This window comes from Haematobia irritans, chromosome 1, assembly GCF_050003625.1.
Source record: "Haematobia irritans isolate KBUSLIRL chromosome 1, ASM5000362v1, whole genome shotgun sequence".
Taxonomy (NCBI): Eukaryota; Metazoa; Arthropoda; class Insecta; order Diptera; family Muscidae; genus Haematobia; species Haematobia irritans.
This window is the reverse complement of record NC_134397.1, coordinates 119,524,315-119,549,881: the sequence shown is the minus strand read 5'-3', so window position 1 is coordinate 119,549,881 and position 25,567 is coordinate 119,524,315. Positions and strand designations below refer to the sequence as shown.

General features: G+C 32.0%; 1 protein-coding gene across 1 annotated transcript in view; it reads right to left on the bottom strand.

The window, feature by feature from the left end:
* Positions 1-1,684: 1,684 nt before the first annotated feature.
* The window catches only part of Cyp4c3 (Cytochrome P450 4c3), an 82,539-nt gene continuing 58,656 nt past the window's right edge, over positions 1,685-25,567 (bottom strand). Inside the window, exons 2-7 of the mRNA XM_075291499.1 lie at positions 23,693-23,808; positions 17,894-18,010; positions 17,674-17,833; positions 17,375-17,444; positions 6,222-6,787; positions 1,685-2,649 (exon numbers count right to left, since the gene is read on the bottom strand). Of these exons, the coding sequence (XP_075147614.1) occupies positions 2,309-2,649; positions 6,222-6,787; positions 17,375-17,444; positions 17,674-17,833; positions 17,894-18,010; positions 23,693-23,808 (1,370 nt within the window). The 3' untranslated portion in view covers positions 1,685-2,308. The remainder of the gene's footprint in view (positions 2,650-6,221; positions 6,788-17,374; positions 17,445-17,673; positions 17,834-17,893; positions 18,011-23,692; positions 23,809-25,567) is intronic.

The following is a 25,567-nucleotide window of genomic DNA, read 5'->3' as shown; positions in this document are numbered from 1 at the left end:
GTCGTCAGCATACATCCGTATATTACAATGGGACAGGAATCGAGGCAGGTCATTTATATACGCGGAAAAAAGCAGAGGCCCCAATGTAGATCCCTGTGGTACCCCTTTCAAGCATGGAAGCGACTCTGAAATATTCGAATTCATATGAACCGATTCGAAAGATAAGATTGCAACAAACGGATGGCACTGGGGGAGAAATTGAAGAAGCGCCTAAGTTTCAGACATAAAAGAGAGTGATCAACGGTGTCAAAAGCCTTTGAGTGGTCAAGCAATACCAAGAAACTCAATTTCCCATCATCCGTTTCATGTCTCAAATACTCGCAGACCTCCGTCAGAGCAGTAAGACAACTGTGACCAGAACGGAAACCAGATTGTCTTGATGATATGAGGGATGAGCTTTCGAGGTACTCAACCATCTGCCGATGCATGATTTTTTCAAGGACCTTCGACAAATATGGTACACACAAAAAATTTTTTCTCTGATTCAATCACCAAATTAATTGATCCAATTAATTTTTTAATTGAAATGTCTTCAATCACGAAAATGATCAATCACAGTTTTAATTGGGCATAGAAAAAATTCTTGATTAAAAAATTAATTGATTTTTTCAGCAAAATTCAATTAATTTTTTAATTGATTCAATTAAAAATTTAATTGATGTTGATTGCAAAACGCAATTAATTTATTAATTGAAAAAGGTAACTATTTTTAATTACTTAGTTAGATTGGCTTAGAGTTTTTATTTGGATTACCAAATGATTGTTTGAAATACATTTTTAATTAAAAAAGTAAAAAAAATCAGCACTTTTTTTAACTGAATTAGTCTTCCGAATTTGATTAAAAAGTTAATTGTATCAATTAATTTTTTAATTAAACATTTTAAAAATTTCAATCATTGACTTAATTAACTCAATGTTTCTATCATGATTAAAAAGTTAATTGTATCAATTAATTTATTAATTGAAAAAATTTTCAACTTCAATTAACTTTTTAATTGGAAATATTTTGGTGATATTTTTTTCTGTGTAATATCGCAATAGGACGATACTCGGCGGTAGTCTTTGGAATAGGAATCACTTTGGCATGTTTCCATGCACCCGGAAAGTGACTGGTTGTCAGGACGGTGTTGAATATGTACGTAACATGCTGAACGATTTGTGGTAAGAGGATTTTTATGAATCTAGGATCCATGCCATCGATACCCACTGAGGTGGATCTTACATCCATGAAAGCTGCAAGCACTTCCATACTATCCACGCATCTAAATTCATATTCACCCAATCCCATGAAGTCGCGAAGGACATTGTCCTCCCGATCGTAGAAACTGGGATCTATTTCCGCGGACGGCACAGCGACAAATGCTGCGTTTACCTCATTCACATCAATTGACATGTCAGACGTACCTGATCTCCTACCAATCCCTATCTCCCTTAAGGTTTTCCACTTCGCCCTTGTCTCGATAGCGGAGCGAAAACGGCTACAATAGTACCCAACCTTAGCATTGCGGATCCTGGTGTATCAAGTATATTATAGGATTTGTTTTAGTGCTAATTAGTGAACACGTGTTTTAAGGTGTCCGCTGTTTAAATTTTCAGTATGTCTCTACAATAAGCTCGATTTTCGGAAAAAAATAGATATAAATTTCAAAGTACTCACCTTTAAGGAAAATAAAATCTTTTCAAATTTAAATTGTTTAATATTTCATGTATTTTCTTAAAAAATCAATAGCATTAAGTTAACTAAAAATTAAATAATAATAATATAAAATTTGGTATAGGGGTCTAAGGCTGAAAGTTTAAATTCCCACTATCAAGAAGGACATCTCGAATACAGACACTGAGATACAAATATCAATTGGAAATACTTAAAAATTCTAAACGAAAGAAAAACACATTCTACAATCTATACCTACATATATATATGTACATATCTGTATGGTAATATACAGTAAGCGTCATAATAAAGTGTACATAAGAATTTGTTTCAAAATACATTTTATTTTAGCCTCTACATTTACGATTTTATTAACTTGGTTTTTGGTTTGCTAAAAGAGTATTAAAATATCTACTTAAACCCAAAAATCCAAAATCAAAAACTTAACGCCGCAAAACACTTTTCTAAAGCAAACACTTTGTACACTTTATTTTGACGCTCACTGTATATGTATATAACACACAAAATACTACAACTACTTAGTATTAATAACTAAAATTAAGTAAAACTAAATATTCGATAATTTTACACAAAAAAACAAAATGGATGTGGCAAGATAATCTCAATTTCGTCAATTGCATCACCGCTTAATATTTACACACGTCTGCTAATCTTAACGCGTAATCCATCCTTGGGTCTCAGAATCAATTCACCCAAAAGTGTTAAATCTTCACGACGATCAACAGCTTCGATTTTATATTTACGCAAAACTGTCGAGATGACAGCCTTCTCTTCAAGAATGGCGAATTTTTGACCAATACAATTTCTGGGACCAGCACTGAAGGGAATGTAAGCGAAGGGATGGCGACCAGCAGCATTCTCAGGCAAAAAGTTATCGGGATTGAATTGTTCAGGTTTTGGGAAAGAGCGAGGATTTCGGTGAAGCATATAAGTCATAATGATGGCTGTGGTTCCCGCTGGGATGGTGTAACCGGCTGGAAGGAAGACAAAGATTGAATGACATTTTAGTATACAAATTGAATGTTAAATGATTGGGAGAAGAATGGGAATGGCGTCTAATGGTGTGGGACGTCGTATAAATAAATATTGTCGGGAAAATGTCCTATTGACAATATTGAAGCCCTTGACATACAAACTTTCAGATGGACACCATGGACGTCAAACAATAATGGTGTAAAAATGAAGTTTCTCACTTTATTTCTACCGCACAATGGACACCAAAATCTCCGGATCTCAATACGTTGGACCTGAGGCATTTTAGAGAGCAAAAGTCGGAAATGCTTAGCATTTCCGCTTGCATACAAATGGTCTTGAGTTCAACCCCACCAACAAATATTCAAAGTTTCTCTAAGTGGTTACACCGCAATGTGGAATGCCCTCCGGAATCAGCTATAAAAAGGAGGTCCCTTGTCATTGAGCTAAACATAGAATTGTATCATTTCCGATACATTTATGCCCATATTCATAATAATATTCTGACAGTTTATGGAAGGAATTTGTTAGCAATAGAAGGATCAAAGTTTACTTTAACTTTTATGAATTTAAGGTTTAGTGTGTTACTTTAATGGATAAGTAAAAGACATAAACTGCCGGCAGAGGCACAAATTGAGTTTCAGCGAAGTCGACAAAAAATGGGTCAGCCTAATTCTCTGGTCGAAATTTAATATATCGCAAAAGTCGACATTTCGAATTTTCCAAGTCGAAAAGGATTACAATTTTAATTTTAGCTACAAAGTGATTGTAGAAATTAATTTCATCTGTAATTAATTATTATTCGAGCTGTATGGGCAAAGAAGATTAAGAAACTTGCAAACTTGAGTCATTGAATGAAATGACTGACTGAATGACTCAATTGATTGGTCAACTTCCTTAATCACCTTTGTCCATTAACATTGAAGAATAATTAATTACAAATAAAATCATGCATTTGGACGTTTGGACGATATCAGGCTAAATTATTTTTTTTATGAACTAATTTTATTTTTATCAAAAAACGTTATATCGTAGAACATTGAGAAATATGTTACCTGCAATACAAATAGTGACTATCCAACAAAAAATGAAGCTTTGATTTTAATTAATTTGCATGTACATCTTTTTAATTCAATCACCCTTTTAGTTCAAAGTTTTAAGAACCTTACACTGTTAGAAAAATATGTTTTTCATATGTTCCGATATAAACAAAATGTGTTTCGGGCACAATTTTTAAACAAAATATATTTAAGTGTCAACATGTAATGTTTCTAAACTAACACTAAATGTTTGGGACACATATGTTAATATGTTAAAATATATTATGTTTGGGGCATGAATGTTTCATAAAAATAATATGTGTGAATGTAAACATATATAAATTTACAAATTTCGAGTAAACATATATATGTTTACAATTTCTGTGAAACAGTTGTATGTTGTATCCGAAAACTGCTTTATGATAAGGCCAAAAATTTGATATGCTTAAGTCTAAATATTATTTAATTTGAATATTAGAATGAGTATTCGGAGTAAAGAGAATAGACATTCGGAACCAAGAGCATAGAGATTTGAAACAAACAGCATGTGTTTTCGCCTTAAGAGGAGAATTTTATGTATGTGTGGACAAGTGTTTTGTTTATCATTTTGGCATTATGGATACACATTTTTAACGGCCTTAAAGGCAAAAGTGAAATTGAGTACAAAACACGAAAAGTTTTAAAGGCATTTAAAATAGTATTAAATTCTTGTAAAAAACTGTTCACGCCTAAATAAATTTATGTGTACATTATAAAATTATTTATGTATGTTTATACACTTCTTTTGTTAGAGTTTTTGATTTTCTTCCAAAATTTCAAACTTTTATACCAAAAACAGTTTTTTGTTATAAAATTGTTATTTTTGCAAAAAAATAATAATATTTTATTCAAAAGCCATTTCGTTTATATCAAGCACTGTTTCTGACTGTAAATCTTTAATAACCCACATTTCGAAGTTTCATTATAAAAATTTAATATAGTATAAATATCTAAATTACAAAAAAAAACATTGGTTCGATCGGAGCAGGAATTGAACCCACGACCCTTTGCATGCAAGGCAGACATGCTAACCACTGCTCCACGTGGCCAATAAATATATGTTTCTTTTAAATAATGTTATGTTTGCATGGGCTCGTGGGCGCTGCAAACTATGCTATATAAATGTAACTTATAACGATAATTGTCTACTGGTGACTATAACTGCTACGTAGCCCAGTGGATAGTGTGTTGGCTTACAAACTGTATGGTCCTCGGTTCGATTCTCCGTCCAGGCGAAAGGTAAAATTTAAAAAAAAAAATTATAAAATTGAATAATTTCTTCAACATTATTTGTATTACGGAAAAAGGTACCAAGAACTAAAAATTTCGTGGAAGTGAAAATTATGTTAGGGAATGAGCACAGTCTTCATTGGGGAAAATTCTTCCAAGCATATAATATTTTTGGGCTCAAAATGCTTCCAAACATATAATATGTTCACATAAAACAAACATATTAATGTTTCGGCAGTATCCAATAATATATGTGCTTCCTGCAAAATATGTTTGGAACATATGTTAGAGAAGCGATTTTTTTTGAGGGTGTAGAAGCAGTTAGAAGTCTAGGAATCATTTTTCCCTAATAGGAATTATCTTCAATGAAAGCAGGATCTTATTGGAATTTGCTAATATTTATATTATAGGATTTGATCTTGCAGTACGGACTCGGAATTCAGGCACCATTCATCTACAAACTATCAATTTATCCGTACGGTTAGGCCCATATCCAACTTTTCCCAAATGCTACACCATAATTTATGTTCGAAGACATAATCGATACTACAGCTTATTAATATGATCGATTACACAGTTATCGATTTTTATATACACCTTTATCGATTCTTATTATTCATAGCGATTGGTCACACTGTAAGATTTTTTATAAACATATATTGTGATACTATGAACGACGAATTAATTCAAGCTTTAATGCGTATATTTTTTTTTTTAATACTGGGTACCCAAGACGTGACGATATAAAAGTAAACAAAATACTAGTTTATCCAGAACATGTACACAATTGTCCAACACTGCCATCAGCTGGTCACAAACAATCGCAGAAATGTGAATTCTTACACTTGTAATACATGAGTGTTCAAATACGAGTAGTAATAAAAAAATTACTGCTGTGATTAATTATTACACTCTACCACTTTTTATTTCATGTTATGTGACAAATCATTCACAATAAATTGCTATTGTGAATCGTGAAAACGTTATTTTATCAAAATGCAATCTGTTTTGGATAGAACACCAGTGTAATGATGTTCTGGATAGCTCATACAAATTATGCATTGAGAGTAAATAATAAAGAAAAAATAAAGTATAGTGTTAGTTGGTGATCTTAGTGCAAGGACAAAGGATCAAGGATCAAGTTAGACTTACATGATATGCTATTTAGTATAAAATTGGTTATATAAACTCAAGCTATTTTCAATAGAAAAACTTTAGATTGCCTCTACCTTATCTACATACCCACGCTTTCATCCAAAACTTACCAATTTGAACATCTTCATTGATTGAACGTCCCATCATAGGCACCGAAGGGAACAAACGCAAAGCATCCTTGATACAACATTCCAAATAACGCATATCCATTAAATTTTTCATTGTGGCTGGTGTATCACGATCATCACCGAAAATCGATTCCAATTCCTCTACAACACGTTGTTGATACTCTGGATGTGAACCCAATAAGAATAAAGTCCATGAAATGGCTGCTGATGTTGTGTCATGACCTTCAAACATGAATGTATCAACCTCTTCGCGAATATCGGCGTTGGATAATCTGGCACCCTCACTAGAGTATTCAATCAGCAAATCCAAAAAGGCCAAACGCTTCTTTTTACCCAAATCATCATAGGCATCGGCCATATTTTCCATGTTGTTGTTGTTCATCATATTCTCGCGTAATTCGGCTTTACGTTCACGAATTACTTTATTGGAGAAACCATGTAGGGTGTTGATGTAGCTGGTGTGACGTTTAGAATCAGCAGTCATGCGGAACATGAAGTCGGGATGTAACCACAATTTTGATTGACGACTTTGGACAATTTCTCCAATTCTAAGAAAATCGGACAAAAATATTGAAAATGTTATGATTGTAATATATTTTATATGAAATTACAAATATATTTTATTTAATCATTGGTATTTAAATCTGTACATTAGTTTTGGACAATAGAGTGAAACCTTTCAAACTTGGATATTCCATAAGTGGACAATTTCCGAGAGACGTTTGGTATATAATCATATTAGAAGTAACCTCTTATAATAGGACACATCCTAAATGTGGACTAAATTAAAAAAATGATCATAGTGAAGACCTACACAATCTTATCTTCCAATTTGAATGTCCAGAGGTCACACGCAGAGAAAGAACATGATCACCCCAAACATGTTTCAAGAGCAAAATTTTACTTTTGGATGGTGGCCATGTAACATGTTTCTCGCAAAAATCTTGTTTTCTCGCCAAACATAATATGCTCGCCGAAAACAGATTAATAATTTCCGAGAAAATAACATGGTTGCGACGAACATGACCATGTAACCATCCAAAAAAACATTTTGTTCTTGAAACATGGTTGTGATGATCACATTCCTTCTCTGGGTGCACAATTTTCATCCAATGGGGTTTACTCCTAATTCATAATATAGTAAATACCCCATATAAACCACCTACAGATATCCTATTGAACGTATAGGGTAATTTTTTTTATTCTTTGATTTTCGCCGACCCTTTTTGTTAGAAAAATAAATTAATATTTTTTAGCTATTATCTTTTTGACAACACTGATGTACGTTTCGTGTTTTGTTTCACTGTCAAACGTCTACATTTTGGTCAATAATTTAACTATTAATCATCTTACAAACAAAAAACGCTTTCAAATTATTGAATTTTATTATCAAAATTGGTTAAGAAAGATCACCACACGTTTCTTATCGAAAACTTGTGTTCAGCGACGAAGCTCATTTTTGGCTCAATGGGTCCATAAACAGAACTTGTGTCTGAAAAACAATTTCTCGTACACCGTTATCACCTTAGGAGTCTCGGATACAAACTATTAGCAATACTAATATAGTTAACCCTGGAAAGTCAACATTATTTTTTGTACACTAACGTCATCCTTCGTCATTTTGACTACGGCCTATTTCAAGGTGCTTGAAAATGCATCATGAGCAAAAATGAGAACCAAAATTTAGTTTAATTTTTTTTATACAGTTCATTTGTAATTAATATTAAACAAAAATTCGTAAAATCTTTAAATTAGAATAACTTTAATTTGTCATCTCCCAGTCCAACAAAATACTGTTTAGATCGAAAATAAAATTAAGTATTTTACCGTTCCAAAAATAATAAATAAATAATAAATAAGTTTGGTGTGTATTATGGGCTGCTGGCATCATTGGAAAATTGATGAATTAGTAAAGTAATTCATTTTAAAGAATGAAATACTTTAGTTATATAGCAATTTAACGCCATAATGTGATCTAAATACCGGCCTAAATAAAAATGTATGCCACCCGGATTAAAATTTATACTTTCATAAATCACATTTGCATGTGTTATTTGTATAAAAAAAAATCTCACATATTTAATATTTACACCTGGCCTCGATGCCAAATTCAAATAATAAGTATTCATTAACTCACCGTTAATGCAAAAATAAATTTTCGATTAATACGTAAATTCGTTAAATTGACATTGCTAAATGTATTTCAGTAAAAATTTTGAAAACCGGAAGAATAGAGCTTAAAATAAACATGAATTATATGTCGATTCCTTAAGTTTAACATACATGGGGTCTCATTCAGTGTTACCAGAAGTGCCGATTTATCGTCATACAGAATTAATCATAATTTATGACAAGTTCTGAACTTTAATGTAGTTTATCGCATTGCTACCCATATAGCTCAAATTTCAAGAACTTTATGAAAATCTTGTAAGAAATTTTATTTTGAATTCTTTCCATTCATGCGACTACTTAAAATTAGTTAAAATTTTTACTTAAAGGTGTTAATCTGATATAGTTTAAAATTACATAGATTTGGTCAGTTTTTCGAGCCAGTAACGAAAATTTTACTTACACATAGTACTCAATGTTTTCAAACAAGTCAGTTCAATTTTATAAAAAAAATCTCAAATTGTAGTAAAAATTACCATGATTTGGTCTTTAAGACATTTTCACCGTTAGCGAATTCATTGTTTATTACTGCAGAGGAAATTTCTACCAATTGTAAGGTAAGTGAACTTGTTGTTAGTATAGAAAATTGTTTTTTTAGTACACTTTTTCATTCAATATAGTTCATTTTTCTTATTGTCAATTACTCATTAGAATAATATTAAACTTATTCGAACTAAAAGTAGGAAAAGCGAAGCATTTTCGAAGCTAACACCAAGCTAATGATTTTACAATTTATGGCCAAGATGTAAAATCAAACGATCTAAAAACAAAATTAAATATGAATTTGTTATCTGTGTTTTTTACCACTCCTAACCATGAAAAACAGCTTACTCGGTTCCAAAGATTTAATTTCTAAACAATTTTTGAGAAATCTTTGCTTAAAATGTTTTTTCATTAAATTTAGGACACAAAGTTTGAAATTTTGCGTCCCTCCGTTAAAGCGTCCCTTCAACTAAGGCAAATTTTCCTTAAAGTGAAGAAACACATTTTTGATTTAAAGAACTTATCTTTAAATTATTTCTATTAATCTTTAGGCTAAGGCTTATTTTGTGAATTTAGTATCATTAGTTTAAACTTTTTTTTTGAATTAAGAAAACTTTTTTTACTCTAAAAGGTTAGGTTAGGTTAGGTGGCAGCCCGGCTCACTTAGACTATTCAGTCCATTGTGATACCACATTGGTGAACTTCTCTCTTATCACTGAGTGCTGCCCGATTCCATGTTAAGCTCAATGACAAGGGACCTCCTTTTTATAGCCGAGTCCGAACGGCGTTCCACATTGTAGTGAAACCACTTAGAGAAGCTTTGAAACCCTCAGAAATTTCACCAGCATTACTGAGGTGAGATAATCCACCGCTGAAAAACTTCTTGGTGTTCGGTCGAAGCAGGAATCGAACCCACGACCTTGTGTATGCAAGGCGGGCATGCTAACCATTGCACCACAGTGGCTCCCTTTACTCTAAAAGGAGTGGATATTCGATAAATGAGATCTGTATCCGAATTTAAATTTTATTGATCGTACATTTAATACTCGAATTGGTATCGTGGAGACAAAAAATCTTTGTGGGTATGACAATATCTTTTTCAGTGTGGTCAGTTGTCATTTAATCAAGGATTGTTGGGAAGGTTTCGGGAAGAGTCAAGTGTAAAATTCACCATTAAAGTTGACTGATTAATCGAAATGTAAAATAGTTTATTCCAAAGAAATTTAATTTAAGATTTTTGAGAGTTCATGATCATCACCGGATAGATTACAATTACTTTAAAAGACGAAAGGAGGTCATATTATCACATTTAAACCTACGCTAAAAAACATGTACATGGATCCAAAGATGTTGACCTTCCCTTAAGGATTTTGATATTAATTCCGTGCTAAAGATGCGGCTTTTTTTTTAAATAACGGCATTTTTATGGACCAATTTAGCTTTAAATCTAGAATAAATTTAAATTTTAAATTAGGATACAGATCTCATTTATAGAATTTTCATTCACTTTGTGCGATATATTAACAAATCAATTCACGCACAAAGAAATGTCTGTTTAAAATCCAAATTATTAAAAATTTTATTTTTTTTTAATTAAAAAAAACTTTAAACCAAAGATATAAAATCCTCAAAGTAGGCCTCAGCCTATATTAGAAGCATTTTTATCTTAAATTTAAAGATTCAATATTTCGGTTAGTTTAAGGACTATTTCTTTAAACAAAAAATGTTTTCCTCTACTTCAAGGAAAATTTGCCTCAGTACAAAGGACGGGCGCAAATTGTGTCTTAAATTTAACAAAAAAATTGAAGCAAAGATCAGAAACTTTCGTTTAATTAAAATTTCATTAATGAAAAAAATGTCCTTAATATTGTATAAATTGTGAAACTTAAAATTTAGCTTGCGTAATCTTTTATACCACATAAATATTTTTTTTTCAGTGTAAAAAATTCTATCCTGTCAAATATTTACACTATAAACATTTTATGGAGATCACATCAATCGTTTCAAACTATATTACATGCAGCTGTGACCGATAAATTTGGCTATACTGCTTAATTTATTGATTAATTTACAAATTTCGATTGTAAAAAAATGTATGTCATACCTAATGAACCTGTTTAAAAATTTCCTGCATTTTGTTTATCAACTACTTGTCATTAATTAAATGGCACACGATTAGCATTTACACCTGGCTTTCGATGCATTTTCAATTATAATTTTAAATTTTAAATTAAAAATGCAAAAACTCTTCCTAAGTTTCCATACTTTTGGCAAAATGGGAGTCATAAACTGTCTGGATTCATTCTCCGAATTCATATAGCTTTGGATTTTCGGAAAATTTTGAAAACCGGTAGACCAGAAAGTAAAACAAAAATTTATTTTAGATGACTTGTTATGTATTTTCTGTAACAAAATTTGGGAATAAGAAAAATATCTGAATTATAATTACATGTGATCAAAAACATTACATCAAAAATAAATATATACGGCCGGAAGTTCGACCCTAGATTGCGTGCAGAGATTTATTGAAGCCTGCCACCCACATTCGAATTACGTGGGCTGTGGTAACTATTGCTGATGACAATGCATCTTAAAAATTCTTAACATAGTCTTCCAAATTGTATGTTAGTCCATGTGGAGTCTATGTTAGACAAAAAAGGCAGATTAAATACCACACGCAGAGAAGGAATATGATCACCTCAAACATGTTTCAAGAGCAAAATGTTATTTTTGTATGGTGACCATGTAACATGTTTGTCACTAAAATGTTATTTTCTCGTCAAATATAACCTGCTTGCCGAAATCAGATACATGATTTCCGAGAAAATAACATGGTTGCGATAACCATGTTACATGGTCACCACCCAAAAATAACATTTTGCTCTTAGAACATGTTTGAGGTGATCATATTCCTTCTCTGGGTGCAATATACGCCAATTTAGTTCTTGATAGATTTATATAGAGGAGATTATAAATAATTGTGAGCCGATATGAATCAATATTCGCATGGTAATTAGAGAGCCAAATTTCAACCGGATCGAAAGGAATTTGTTCCTCCATAAGGAATCGGTTTACCATATATGGGGCTATATATAATTATGGACCGATATGGTATGGTAGACTACCACGTACCAAATTTCAAACGGATCAGCCGAAATTTGGTCTACCAAGCGTCTCGGAAAGTTAAAGCTGGGTGTAAGTTTATATTGGAGCTATACCTATATAGCGGTCCGATATGGCACTTTTGCAATCCCATCCGACCTACATCAATAACAACTACTTGTGACATGTTTCAAGTCCATAGCTTGTTTCGTTCGGTAGCTATCGTGATTTCAACGGACTGACGGGCGAACATCAGAGATCGACTAAGAATTTCACCAAGAACATGTATACTTTCTGCAGTCTGAGACCTACATTTCGATGTGTTACAAACAGAATCCCAATTATATAATATTAGCTACACTAAAAATACATGAAAGAAGTTAGAAAGAACAAGTAAGGAAAGTCTAAAGTCGGGTGGGACCGACTATATTATACCCTGCACCACTTTGTAGATCTAAATTTTCGATACCATATCACATCCGTCAAATGTGTTGGGTGCTATATAAAGGTTCGTCCCAAATACATACATTTAAATATCACTTGATTTGGACAGAATTTGATAGACTTTTACAAAATCTATAGACTCAAAATTTAAGTTGGCTAATGCACTAGAGTGGAACACAATTTTAGTAAAAAAAAAATATGGGAAACATTTAAATCTGAAGCAATTTTAAGGAAACTTCGCAAAAGTTTATTTATGATTTATCGCTCGATATATATGTATTACAAGTTTAGGAAAATTAGAGTCAGTTTTACAACTTTTCGACTAAGCAGTGGCGATTTTACAAGGAAAATGTTGGTATTTTGACCATTTTTGTCGAAATCAGAAAAACATATATATGGGAGCTATATCTAAATCTTAACCGATTTCAACCAAATTTGGCAGGCATAGCTACAATGCTAATTCTACTCCATGTGCAAAATTTCAACTAAATCGGAGCAAAAAATTGGCCTCTGTGGTCATATGAGTGTAAATCGGGCGAAAGCTATATATGGGAGCTATATATAAATCTGAACCGATTTCAATCAAATTTGGCACGCATGGCTAGAATGCTAAATCTACTCCCTGTGCAAAATTTCAACCAAATTGGGCAAAACTCGGGCTTCTGGGGCCATATAAGTCCATATCGGGCGAAAAATATATATGGAAGCTATATCTAAATCTGAACCGATTTCAATCAAATTTGGCACACATGACTATACTACCAATTGTGCTCCTTGTGCAAAATTTCAAGCTATAAAAAACGATAAAACTCTGGCTTCTGGGTCCATATAAGTGCATATCGGGCGAAAGATATATATGAGAGCTATATCTAAATCTGAATCGATTTCAACCAAATTTGGCACACATAGCTACAATGCTAAATCTACTCCTTGTGCAAAATTTAAACTAAATCGGAGCAAAGAATGGCCTCTGTGGTCATATGAGTGTAAATCGGGCGAAAGCTATATATGGGAGCTATATATAAATCTGAACCGATTTCAATCAAATTTGGCACGCATAGCTAGAATGCTAAATCTACTCCCTGTGCAAAATGTCAACCAAATTGGGTCAAAACTCTAGCTTTTAGGACCATATTAGTCCATATCGGGCGAAAGATATATATGGGAGCAATATCTAAATCTGAACCGATTTGAATCAAATTTTGCACACTTGACTATACTACTAATTGTACTCCTAGTGCAAAATTTCAACCAAATTCGGCCAAAAAAACTGGCTTCTGGGGCCATATAAGTCCATATCGGCCGAAAGATATATATGGGAGCTATATCTAAATCTGAACCGATTTCAATCAAATTTTGCACACTTGACTATACGACCAAGTGTTATGCCAATACAAAATTTCAAGCAAATCCGTATAAAACTCTGGCTGCTGGGTCCATATTAGTGCATATCGGGCGAAAGATATATATGGGAGCTATATCTTAATCTGAACCGATTTCAATAAAATTTGGCACACTTGACTATAGTACTAATTGTTCTTCTTGTGCAAAATTTTAAGCAAATTAGGGTAAAACTCTGGCTTCTGTGGCCATATACGTCCATATCGGGCGAAATATATATATGGGAGCTATATCTAAATCTGAACCGATTTCTTCCAAAATCAATAGGGATCTATTCTGAGCCAAAACACATACTTGTGCCAAATTTGACTAAAATTGGACTAAAACTGCGACCTAGACTTTGATTACAAAAATGTGTTCACGGACAGACGGACATCGCTATATCGACTCAGGAACCCACCCTGAGCATTTTTGCCAAAGACACCATGTGTCTATCTCGTCTCCTTCTGGGTGTTGCAAAAATATGCACTAACTTATAATACCCTGTTCCACAGTGTGGAGCAGGGTATAATAAACTAAAATATGTTACATACACTAATAGAAAGAATTACGTGAACGGAAGGTAACAAAATGAAACGAAAACGTTCACGAAAATTCAAAACGGAATGTTCACGATTCCATGAACAGCTTTCGTTTTTCTTTGGCCATGAAAAGTCTTAAAATATTCGTTAGACTTCCTTATGGAAACTTCGTCGGTGGTACAATGTGCTAAGGCGTATAGAGCAGACAATCCAAGTTACTCTAGCGGTTTTTTAACCATTACGTTTTCAGATCATGTGTGTTGATTCACTTTCTTGAACGGATCGTTTCAAGATTTTTTCTGTGGGTGTGTGGCAACTTGATACAATTTTGTAATAAAAATTATTAAACATTAAGTAATACTTCTTCAGGGAGCCACGTGGTGCAATGGTTAGCATGCCCGCCTTGCATACACAAGGTCGTGGGTTCGATTCCTGCTTCGACCGAACACCAAAAAGGTTTTCAACGGTGGATGATTATCCCACCTCAGTAATGCTGGTGACATTTTTGAGGGTTTCAAAGCTTCTCTAAGTGCTTCTCTGCAATGTGGAACGCCGTTCGGACTCGGCTATAAAAAGGAGGTCCCTTGTCATTGAGCTTAACATGGAATCGGGTAGCACTCAGTGATAAGAGAGAAGTTCACCAATGTGGTATCACAATGGACTGAATAGTCTAAGTGAGCCTGATACATCGGGCTGCCACCTAACCTAACATAACCTAATACTTTCTGCTGTTTAATAAAATTTAGTATTTCGAAGAAAAAATATATGTTAGTTAAAACTTGCTAAAATGTCCTTAGCGACATACAAACACGGGCACACTTTAGGTAAATTTTATTCATTTTAAAAATTAGAACTAGAGTCGATTCCCTGCCAGCATTTCAAAGTTCCGTTTCATCCTCATCGCTACCACAGACTCGTAAGTGATACTGCAACAATCGCCAACTGACGGCGCTTTTCCCAGGAGTTTTGGATATCGTATACGACTATTTTCGACGTAGTGGGGATTGTCAGAAGCGCCCCAAATTCAAAAAATGTTGGCAGGGTTGCTAAGCATATATGAAACAATAGTCTGGTGAATGACCAGTGCAAGTCCGCATTGGTTATGAAGGCACCAAACACACCCCAACTAAAATGAATGCATACACTCAATAAAAAAGTTTACTTGGATCCACAAAATCTGATTTCACTTAAGGATTTTGGTATTGATTATGAGCCAAGGATGTGGCTTCTCTATTAGGTCAATATTTTTTTTTATTGTACATTAGCTTTATCAAGGCGTTAGTTATTACAACGGAAACAATGACTTACTGTCAAGGAATAGTTTCGGTTACACCCTCAGAAAAAATCGCTTCTGTAACATATACCCCAAACACATTTTGCTTCAAGTATATATACTTTTAGGATTTGTCCAAACAAAATATTGTTTGTATTGTTTAAACATATTATGTTTCACCTTAGGCATACACTGGTAAAAAAAAAACAATTTAATGAAATTTTCTTTGTGTGTATATATTTTTAAGGCGCCAATTGGTTACTTCCATTCTTTTACTTGCAACGTACTCTCTAGGTCTAACTTTCTAAATACATATATGTTTATAGTCTATTTCTAAATTAATATATGTTTGAATTCAAGCATGTTATATTTACAAACATTTTATGTCCCAGACATAATATGTTCTAACATACATGTCCCAAACATGTTATGTTAGTTTATGAACATTGTATGCTTGCACTTAAAAATATTGTGTTAAAATATTTGGGTTCCAAACATATGAAAAACAGTCTTTTTCGTCCGTGTACCAAAAACAATATTCTACTGTCATGTAGGACTCCATGCCTTGAAATCATGGTCTGGGTTCGAGTGTTAACGCGTTTAGCTCTAAATAATGATGCTGAGAAATACTTTTCTCGTAGAAAAGAATCCCAATGTAAAGGTTAGGTTAGGTATAGTGACAGGTCGTTATATTATCCTTACTTAGACTAATCAGTGCCACCAGTCCGAAGAGCGTTTCACATTACAGTAAAAACACTTAGAGCAGCTTTGAAACATTGAACCAATTAACGCATAGAGGGCCAAATTTCAACCGTATCGGATTCATCGGAGTTTCAATTTAGTTCGGAAGTTAGCTTGACGGACGGACATCAATTTAGTTCGGAAGGTTCTGAGGTCTAAGTCCAATTCAATGCTTTACAAACGGAATGTCAAAGTTAGCATATTTACAAAGTTAAAGCCTCGTGCTTTCCCGTTCTTTCTAGATGGAAATCTTGTTTCCTTTCGAGAGGGCAGAAAAGTCAAGAAAGTGGTTCTCAACAGAATTATCAATAGCTAAGTTGTAAGCTTGGAAAAACTGTTGATTTCAACTATGTAGATAGTACTGATGAAATTCTGATATGTGGTACACGAAGTTATGGAAATCGGAACAATTGAGTAATAAAATGGTGAAGAATTTTGGCATCGAACAAAAATCAAGAAAATCTCTCATGTTTAACCCTCTAATGCCCAATCCCGCCTTTAGGCGGGCTTCGATAAATCATGAAGATTTTAGTAAAATACACCTTAAGACAACAAAATTGGGTAAAATAAAAAGAAAACTTAGTTAAAACTGTTCAAGAGGCTTGGCAGCATATACTGAATTTTACCGTATAAATTTTTCTTGTTTCGTTTTCTTGATTTTGTGTCGTTAACATAGAATATTTAATCAGCTGGCAAAATAATTGGGGCATTAGAGGGTTAACAATGCTACCGTTTCATTTATTATAAAACATATTCAAATAGTATTTGCATCATTTTTTTTAGGAAAATTAAACAAATAATTGAAATTAATTCCCATCCCATTTTGTTACTCATTACTTTCGACAAATGAGATAAAATTATTTCCTTTAAATTAACGGAAATTAAAATTAAATCTCAAGAAATTGTCGACAACGTTGAAATTAAAATGAAAACTTCCGTTCATTGTTTAACTCACTGTCAGGTATTTCTTATATGTTATGGTTTTCTGTGGTGATACTTACCCATAAACAGCCTTAACATAATCAGATTCACTATTACTTTGGGCATAAATGCTGCGACCCATGGCAGTTTCTGAAATAGACCAAAAAGACATAAATTTTGCGGGACACCACAAGGCAAAAGAAATAATTTTTGGGTTACATATGGTACTATGGTACTATTAGTAACATGTAACAAATGCCCCATTAGAAATCATCTACACATAGATGAAGTTGATGGTAATTAAAGCAAAAATTATCATCATCTCACACTTGAGATTGCCCTTATCATGATGACCATTCATCATCATCAGCATACATACCACAGACAATATCAAGGGTGCAAAGAGTAACGTATGGGAACAAATTAAAATCTTTGCTTGATAATTCACGCTCCAACTTATTGGCCAAAACAATACTTTGCTCATTGAAGACATCGATGAAATCATCCAAAATTTTGAAATGGAAAGCAGGAGTCAAGATCTGTGAAAAAAATTTCATAATTATAATTGATCTGGAATTATGAAGGATAACATCTCATACCTTTCTTCTGGAATGCCATTTACGACCGAAACTTGTCAAAAGACCAGTACCTAACCAGGGCTGAAGATAATCATAATCTCCACTTTTATCAGTGAATCGTTGACTGTTTAGGATTGGCTGTTGGAAAAGAGTAAAAAAAAAACATCCATTCAAAATATTTCAATATAAGACGGAGCTGGAGGTAAAAAATAGAGGCGAAAAAAGCTTAATAATTTTCCCATGATTTCAATAATAGAACATGTCGAAATATTTTTTTTTCTGCCAGAAAACTCTTTTCACTAGGACAAAATACATGTACAGAGAAAAGGTCAGTCGTTAAATTAATGCTAATATATACTTGCGTTTATTGCAATTATTGTATTTATTTATTTGAAAAAAAAAAACATTTTAAGAATTTTTTCCCAGCCCTTTTCAATTTTCTTTATTCAAATTATGTATAAAAAACGCTGTGAAATAAACATGGGTATAAATATGATAGTGGCCTTTATCAAAACGTTTAACCCCAATTCAAACCTAAACTACCCACCCAGCAAAAAAATTTGGAAGTTCTTCCAAAGGCACAACTTTAAAAGCACTTCCAGAAGATGCACTCCCAATGATGTTCTTTATTTTAACTACCCAGGAAGTTCTTTTAATTGAAATTTTTATAACTTGGTTTTTTCATACTTTTAATGGGTAATTTTAACTTTTTTTGTTTCAAATAGGTTAAAAGCAGAGTAAGAATTCATAAAATGAATGGTACAAATCATTTAAATTTTGTCGAAAAAATGCTAAATCCAATCTGAAAAAAATTGTGAATTTTTAACATGGGCTTGTCATAGGACGGAAGTCCTCCATTTCAACAGCCGTTGCACTGAATTTGCATCACTTCTTTAGGTGTGATCCGAGTTCAACGTTTTGGATGTAAATTAAAAAATTTTGTTATATTTTGTCCAAAAAATAATATTTCGCTTGTCGGTAACGTTTGACATCAAATATTTTCAAAAAATCGCAATTTTTCTAGAATGGATTTGGCAATTTTTTCGGAAAAATTTAAATAATTTTCACCATTTTCTTAATTCCTAATCTACTCGTACACTCAAAAAAAAGTGAACTCTCTATTTCACTAAAGCCAATTTAACTATATTTTATTTCATGAAATTATTATATTTGGAGAAAGTTTCATTTACTCTAATAATTTTTTGCGTACGTTAGTTGAATGAACTAAAAGACGGGAAAAAATTATACACAAATGAAGTAAAAAGTTTTACTAAATTCGTACTTCTCACAAAATAGTTCATTATTTCTTTAAATTTGTAAATTTTACTACAACAGCGTCCGTCATGAACTTCGTATGTCACTAAAGACATTCTTGCAATTTTGAACTCCAATTTTTTCCTTCAAACTACAAAATTTTCTTTAAAAAAGTGAAAAAAATTATTTATGTCTAATAAATTTTCTTGAATTTGTCGAAAAATATTTACTTATTTTTGCGATATCAGCGTGATGCCAGCGCTTGTAATACTGTTTAGTTAAAAATTTCTAAAACTATTCAAAATTTTCTAAAATTAATCAAAAGTTTTCTTCCTGGTGGGTTCACTGTTTTTTCAGTGTACTTTTAACCTATTTGAAACAAAAAATTTAACATTTTCCATCAAAAATATGAAAAAAGTGAGTTTTAAAAAAATTGACTCAAATGAACTTCCTGTGCAGCTAACATAAAGAACATCTTAGGAAGGACATTTTTGGAAGTGCTTTTAAAGTTGTGCGGTTAGCAGAACTTCCAAATTTTTTTGCTCAATACCTCTACATTTCAAATTTCAGGCAAATCGGACAAAAATTGAGGTGTCTAGAAGTCCAAGAAATAAATTCAGACCGATACACTAAAAATAGTCCGTAGCTAAACCAAATAAATTGTATATTTTTCACAGCCCCATGAAAGTTTCCTTTTTCTAAGTATGTCTCAAATATTTTATGATTTATACGGAAGAAATTGTTGTTTTCTTGAAAGACAAAAACAAAAATAATTATTTGTCTAAATTCTTAAGAGAATCCATTCTTCAGTCATTCACCTGTGTTATCATACTGCATGATTTATTTGCTTATCATATTAAATTTTCTCTTCATCCTATCCATGTCATTTCTTTGTTTCTAAATTTTTTATTTTGTCTTTGTCCAGCCTCTGTAGCTTCCAATATTCTTCTGTTTTTGCTCAAAAAATTGTGTATGATGCTTGTTTTTATCTAATACAAAAAGTATACAATACAATAAAAACTGAAGTCGTATATCTCGGCTATTTATTATAAAACTATATATGGGTATAAAGTTCAATGACCGTACAAATAAGTTCAATATGAACTAAAGCAGAAAACAATTTTCGTACGATTCCCAAAAATATTATGAATGAACTTCTGTATGGTTAAAATGGTCATGATTTGGCGCCAGTGATTTTTTTCTTTCATTTTAGTTCATTTTTTCTTCTATTAGAGGGTGTAATATTGTGAATTGTAGTTAAAAGGTACATCAGAACATTAAATTTGCAGGTTTTTTTCTAAAAATGTGGAGTACAATTTAATTCAATTCTTACACGAGATAGTTTATTCATGCTATAAAACAGTATACTTTTTTTATTCGGCACACCTATTTTTATAGGCTCCTCAATAGGATGGGGGTACTCTAACTTTGCCACTTCAGTTGCAATACACCGAAATGAGGTCTCAGACCCCATAAAGTATATACATTCTGGGTCGTGGTGACATTCTGTTAAAATCACACTAACTTCTGATCGAAACAAACTTGGCACAAGTACACTGAAAAAAATATTGTCGTGAGGTCAAAGATTTCATGTCTTTAAAATACGAATACAAATTTTGCTTAGCATAGAAGACGCATTTCTCTAAACTAAAGTTATTTTCCTTGTCCAAAAGTCGATAAACTTTTCAATGAAGTCGTATTGTCCTTATAATTAAGTGATTTGACTTAAAAATGGGTATCTTAACATGAAAGAAAAAATTTATAGGCTAAGGTCAACTTGACTTTAATAATTCAGAAAAATTCTTTAAATTTAATGAAATTGTCTTTAAATTTGTTGTCTTTTTGCATCTTGACTACAAAGCAAAAAATATAGGACATGTTTTTCAAAACTTTATTTTAAAGAAGTTTTTTACTTCAAACATAGAATAATTTCTACTGGAAGTCGAGTCCTAATTTGGAAAATAAAGTTGCCGTTAACTCATTTTTAAAGGACTTTGATAGCATATGAAGAAAAAAAAGCTGAGAAAGCTAAAAATTAAAATTTGCTTCCTAGAAGCAAGTACACAAAACCTATATTTAAAAGAGAATTGTGTCTTAAAAGTATCCTTACTTATATTCTCCGCTTCTTTGGCTCGGAATCAATACCAAATTTTTTAAAGTAAAGACAAAATCTTTGGAACCGAGTATGCTTTTTGTTTTCAGTGTAGTTGTTATTGATGTAGGTTGCAAATGGGCCATATCGGACCACTTTTAGCTATAGCCCCCATATAAACTGACCCCCAGATTTGGTTTGCAGAGCCTCTTAGAAGAGCAAATTTCATCCGATTCGATGAAATTTTGTACATGGTGTTAGCATATGGCCCATAACAACCATGAACAAAAATATTTTTTTATTTAACTTCCTGGAGGTGCACATTTCATCAAATTCGGTTGAAATTTGGTACAGGGTGTCAAAGTTGGATAGCATCGTTATTGAAGACTGTAGCGGATTAATACGGACATTATTATATCGTCTTAGAATTCCTCTCTGACCAAGAATATATATCCTTCATCATTATACCTCATCGCCTTTCTTTGGTGGTGCGTATAAAAAGCTAAGCTGGCATCTCTTTTTAGGGTATTACATTTTTGATAGATAAATATGCTTTTAGTTATTACTATTCCATTGAATTTTAATTATTTTATTGATATCCCCGTATCTATTAGTTACACCCTCAAAAAAAATCGCTTCTTTAACATATGTTCCAAACATATTTTGCAGGAAGCACATATATTATTGCATACTGCCGAAACATTAATATGTTTGTTTTATGTGAACATATTATATGTTTGGAAGCATTTTGAGCCAAAAATATTATATGCTTGGAAGAATTTTTCCCAAACACGATTGTGCTCATTCCCTAACATACTCGTAATTTTCAAATTTTTTAGTTATTGGCACCTTTTTCTGTAATACAAATAATGTTGAAGAAATTATTCACTTTTATAAATTTTTTAAATTTTACCTTTCGCCTGCACGGAGAATCGAACCGAGGACCATACAGTTTGTAAGCCAACACACTATCCACTGGGCTACGTAGCTGTTATAGTCACCAGTAGATAATTATCGTTTTAAGTTACATTTATATAGCATAGTTTGCAGCGCCCACGAGCCCATACAAACATTACATTGTTTAACAGAAACATACATTTGTTTGCCACGTGGAGCAGTGGTTAGCATGTCTGCCTTGCATGCAAAGGGTCGTGGGTTCAATCCCTGCTCCGACCGAACATTTTTTTTTTTTTAATTTACACATTTATAATTATAAATTAATGGTTCTTCAAGCTCGAGGTCTTATATTTATACTATATTAAATTTTTTTAAATGAAACTTCGAAATGAGCGTTATTAAAGATTTATAGTCAGTAACAGTGCTTGATATAAACGAAATTGACTGATTTTTGGATAAAATATTATTTTTTATTGCAAAAATAACAATATTGTAATAAAAAACTGTTTTTGGACAAAACTTTAAAATTTGGAAGGAATTCAAAAACTAACAAAAGAAGAACGTGGAGTCGAGTATAAACATACATACATAATTTTATAATATAAACATACATTTATTTAGGAGTGAACAGTTTTTTACTAGCATTTAACACCATCGCTCTAAAATTCCTTTTATTTTTCTTTAATAATTCATTTTAAAGAAAATAAACTTTTTAAATTGTTTTAGCTGTAAAACTCGAACTTAATGCCCGCTTTTATATTTGATGGTGTCCGTCAACTCCTCGTAGACTACTAAAGAGGAACTAAAGTTTGTTTTTATACATTTTACTGTGTAATTTTTCACTATTTCCTCCTTATTTCATTTTACTGTCCCAACTCTAAAAAGAGTATAGTGCCCTTTCGCTATTTTTATGAAGACCCCTGATTTCTTTTAACGAACCAAGAAAAAAATTGTGCCCATAATGCCAAAATGATAAACAAAACACATGTCCACACATACATAAAATGCTGCTCTCAAGGCGAAAACATATGCTGTTTGTTTTTCAAATGTCTATTCTCTTGGTTTCGAATGTCCATTCTCTTTATTCAAATTAAATAATATTTAGACTTAAGCATATCAAATGTTTGGCCTTATCATAAAACAGTTTTCCGAAACAACATACAAGCGGTTTCACAGAAATTGTTCTCTTTTGACTCTTTTGCTGTGTTATATTAATATCTTTCGTCAACTCTCCCGGTTTCCATCTCTATTTCTCTCTATACTCTCTCTGTCGCTTTGAATAAAATATCACAACATATGTATGTTTAGTCGAAATTTGTAAATTTATATATGTTTGTATTCACACATATGATTTTTATGAAACATTCATGCCCCAAACATAATATATTCTAACATATTAACATAGATGTCCCAAACATTTAGTGTTAGTTTAGGAACATTACATGTTCGCACTTATATATATTGTGGTTTAAAATCGTGCCCGAAACACATTTTGTTTATATCGGAACATATGAAAAACATATTTTTCTAACAGTGTATATATAAATAGAAGTAGAAATATGAAAATGTATACTTACTTCTACGGTTTCAGGATCGAATAGCATAACATAGGGATTCGGACCTTGCCAGACTTTATTTATGCCAACACGGCAACCCCATAATTTTTGTGAACCCATTACACGAGCAAATAATTCTGAAAATAAAAACAAAAAACGTAAAATCACATTAATATGTAACAGTAGAAAGTTATGCTACACTCATAAAAAAGTTTACTGGTATCCAAAGATTTTGACCTTCCCTTAAAGATTTTGGTATTGATTCTGAGCCAAATATTCGGATTCTTTAAAATAAAGACTTTAAATCTAGGATCAATAACACTAAAATTAGAATACAGAACCGATATAAACTAATTATTATACCAAATTTCAACCGAATCAAATGAAATTTGCTCCCCAAGAAGTTCAGGAAGTCCGCCCGACATACACCCAAAAAACAGTGAACCCACCGAAGAAGAAAATGTAGCTTTATTTTAGAAAATGTTAACTAAAATAGATTTCTAATTGCAACATGTTACAAATAAGGCCATACTTTTTGTCAAATTGAGAATTATTTTTAAAAATAATTATTTTTTTTCTGTTATTTAAGAAAATTTCATATGTTGAAAGAAAAAATTGGATTCAAAAATTGTTAAAATGTCTTTAACGAATTTCGAGACAGCTACAATTTTAGTAAAATTTACTCATTTGAGAGACTTATGAACTCAATTTAAGCAAACTTCTGCCATTTTAGGAAAATATGAACTATTTTATTTTTTAGTAAAATTATGCACTATATTTGTATACAACTTTTTTTCTTTTTTTTAGTTCACATAATTAAAGTTAGCAATAAATTATTCAAATAAGGAACATTTACTCATATTGTGCACAATTGAACTAAAATCAACTAATCTTCATGAACTAAAATAAAGTTCAGTTGGCATTAGAGCCCCCTTTTTCTGGGTGTACATCAAGAACAACTATTTGCGACAAGTTTCAAGTTGATTGCTTATTTCGTTCGGAAGTTAGCATGACGGACGGACATCGCTAGATCGACTCAAAATTTCACAACAACCCAGAATATATATACTTTATGGGGTCTGAGACCAATATTTCGATGTGTTACAAATGGAATGGCAAAGTTAATATACCCCCATCTTTTGTTGGAGGATATGAATGTACTGACTCCCACTATGTGAGATTGGAACACATTAAATGTTGTGGTATTAAAATGGTCTCAAACAGCGGGCTGCCACTATACATAAAACAAAAAAATTATCTAATTAATTTTTAATTGAAATATCTTCAATCACAGAAATATTAGTATCAATCACCAAAATCGATTAAAAAAATTAATTGATACAATTAATTTTTGTGATTGATTTTTGTTTCAATTAAAATTTTTGTTGAACCAATTAATTTGATTATAGAATATTTAAAACAAAAATCAATCAAAATTTTAATCGGCAAAATGTTGGTGATGCTTTTTCTCTGTAACTAAATATTAAGTTTTTTTTATGGAAAAATTAGGTTTAATTTCAAGTAAATAATAATAAGGAACATTTGCTCTATTATTCTATATAATTTTTTTTTTGAAATTGATTTCTTCTTTTTAATTAATGGAACAAAAAATCGTCGACGACAAGTATTTATCGAACCCCTATTTGATGTTGTTATCGGCCTTAATTCTTTACAACAACGGTATAAAAAAGTTTATTGACTTTTGATAGGCCATAAAAAGTGAAATTCATTAAATTTTATCTATATATTGTAAAAGATTTATCATGAATATTTATGTAAAGACAGGTAATTTAAAGTTTTAACAATACTGTATAAGGTTCACTAAATCTAAAACGACCCGAATAATTCTATTTACCATATTTTGACAGGACTAATTTAATAGTTATTACAAGTGAA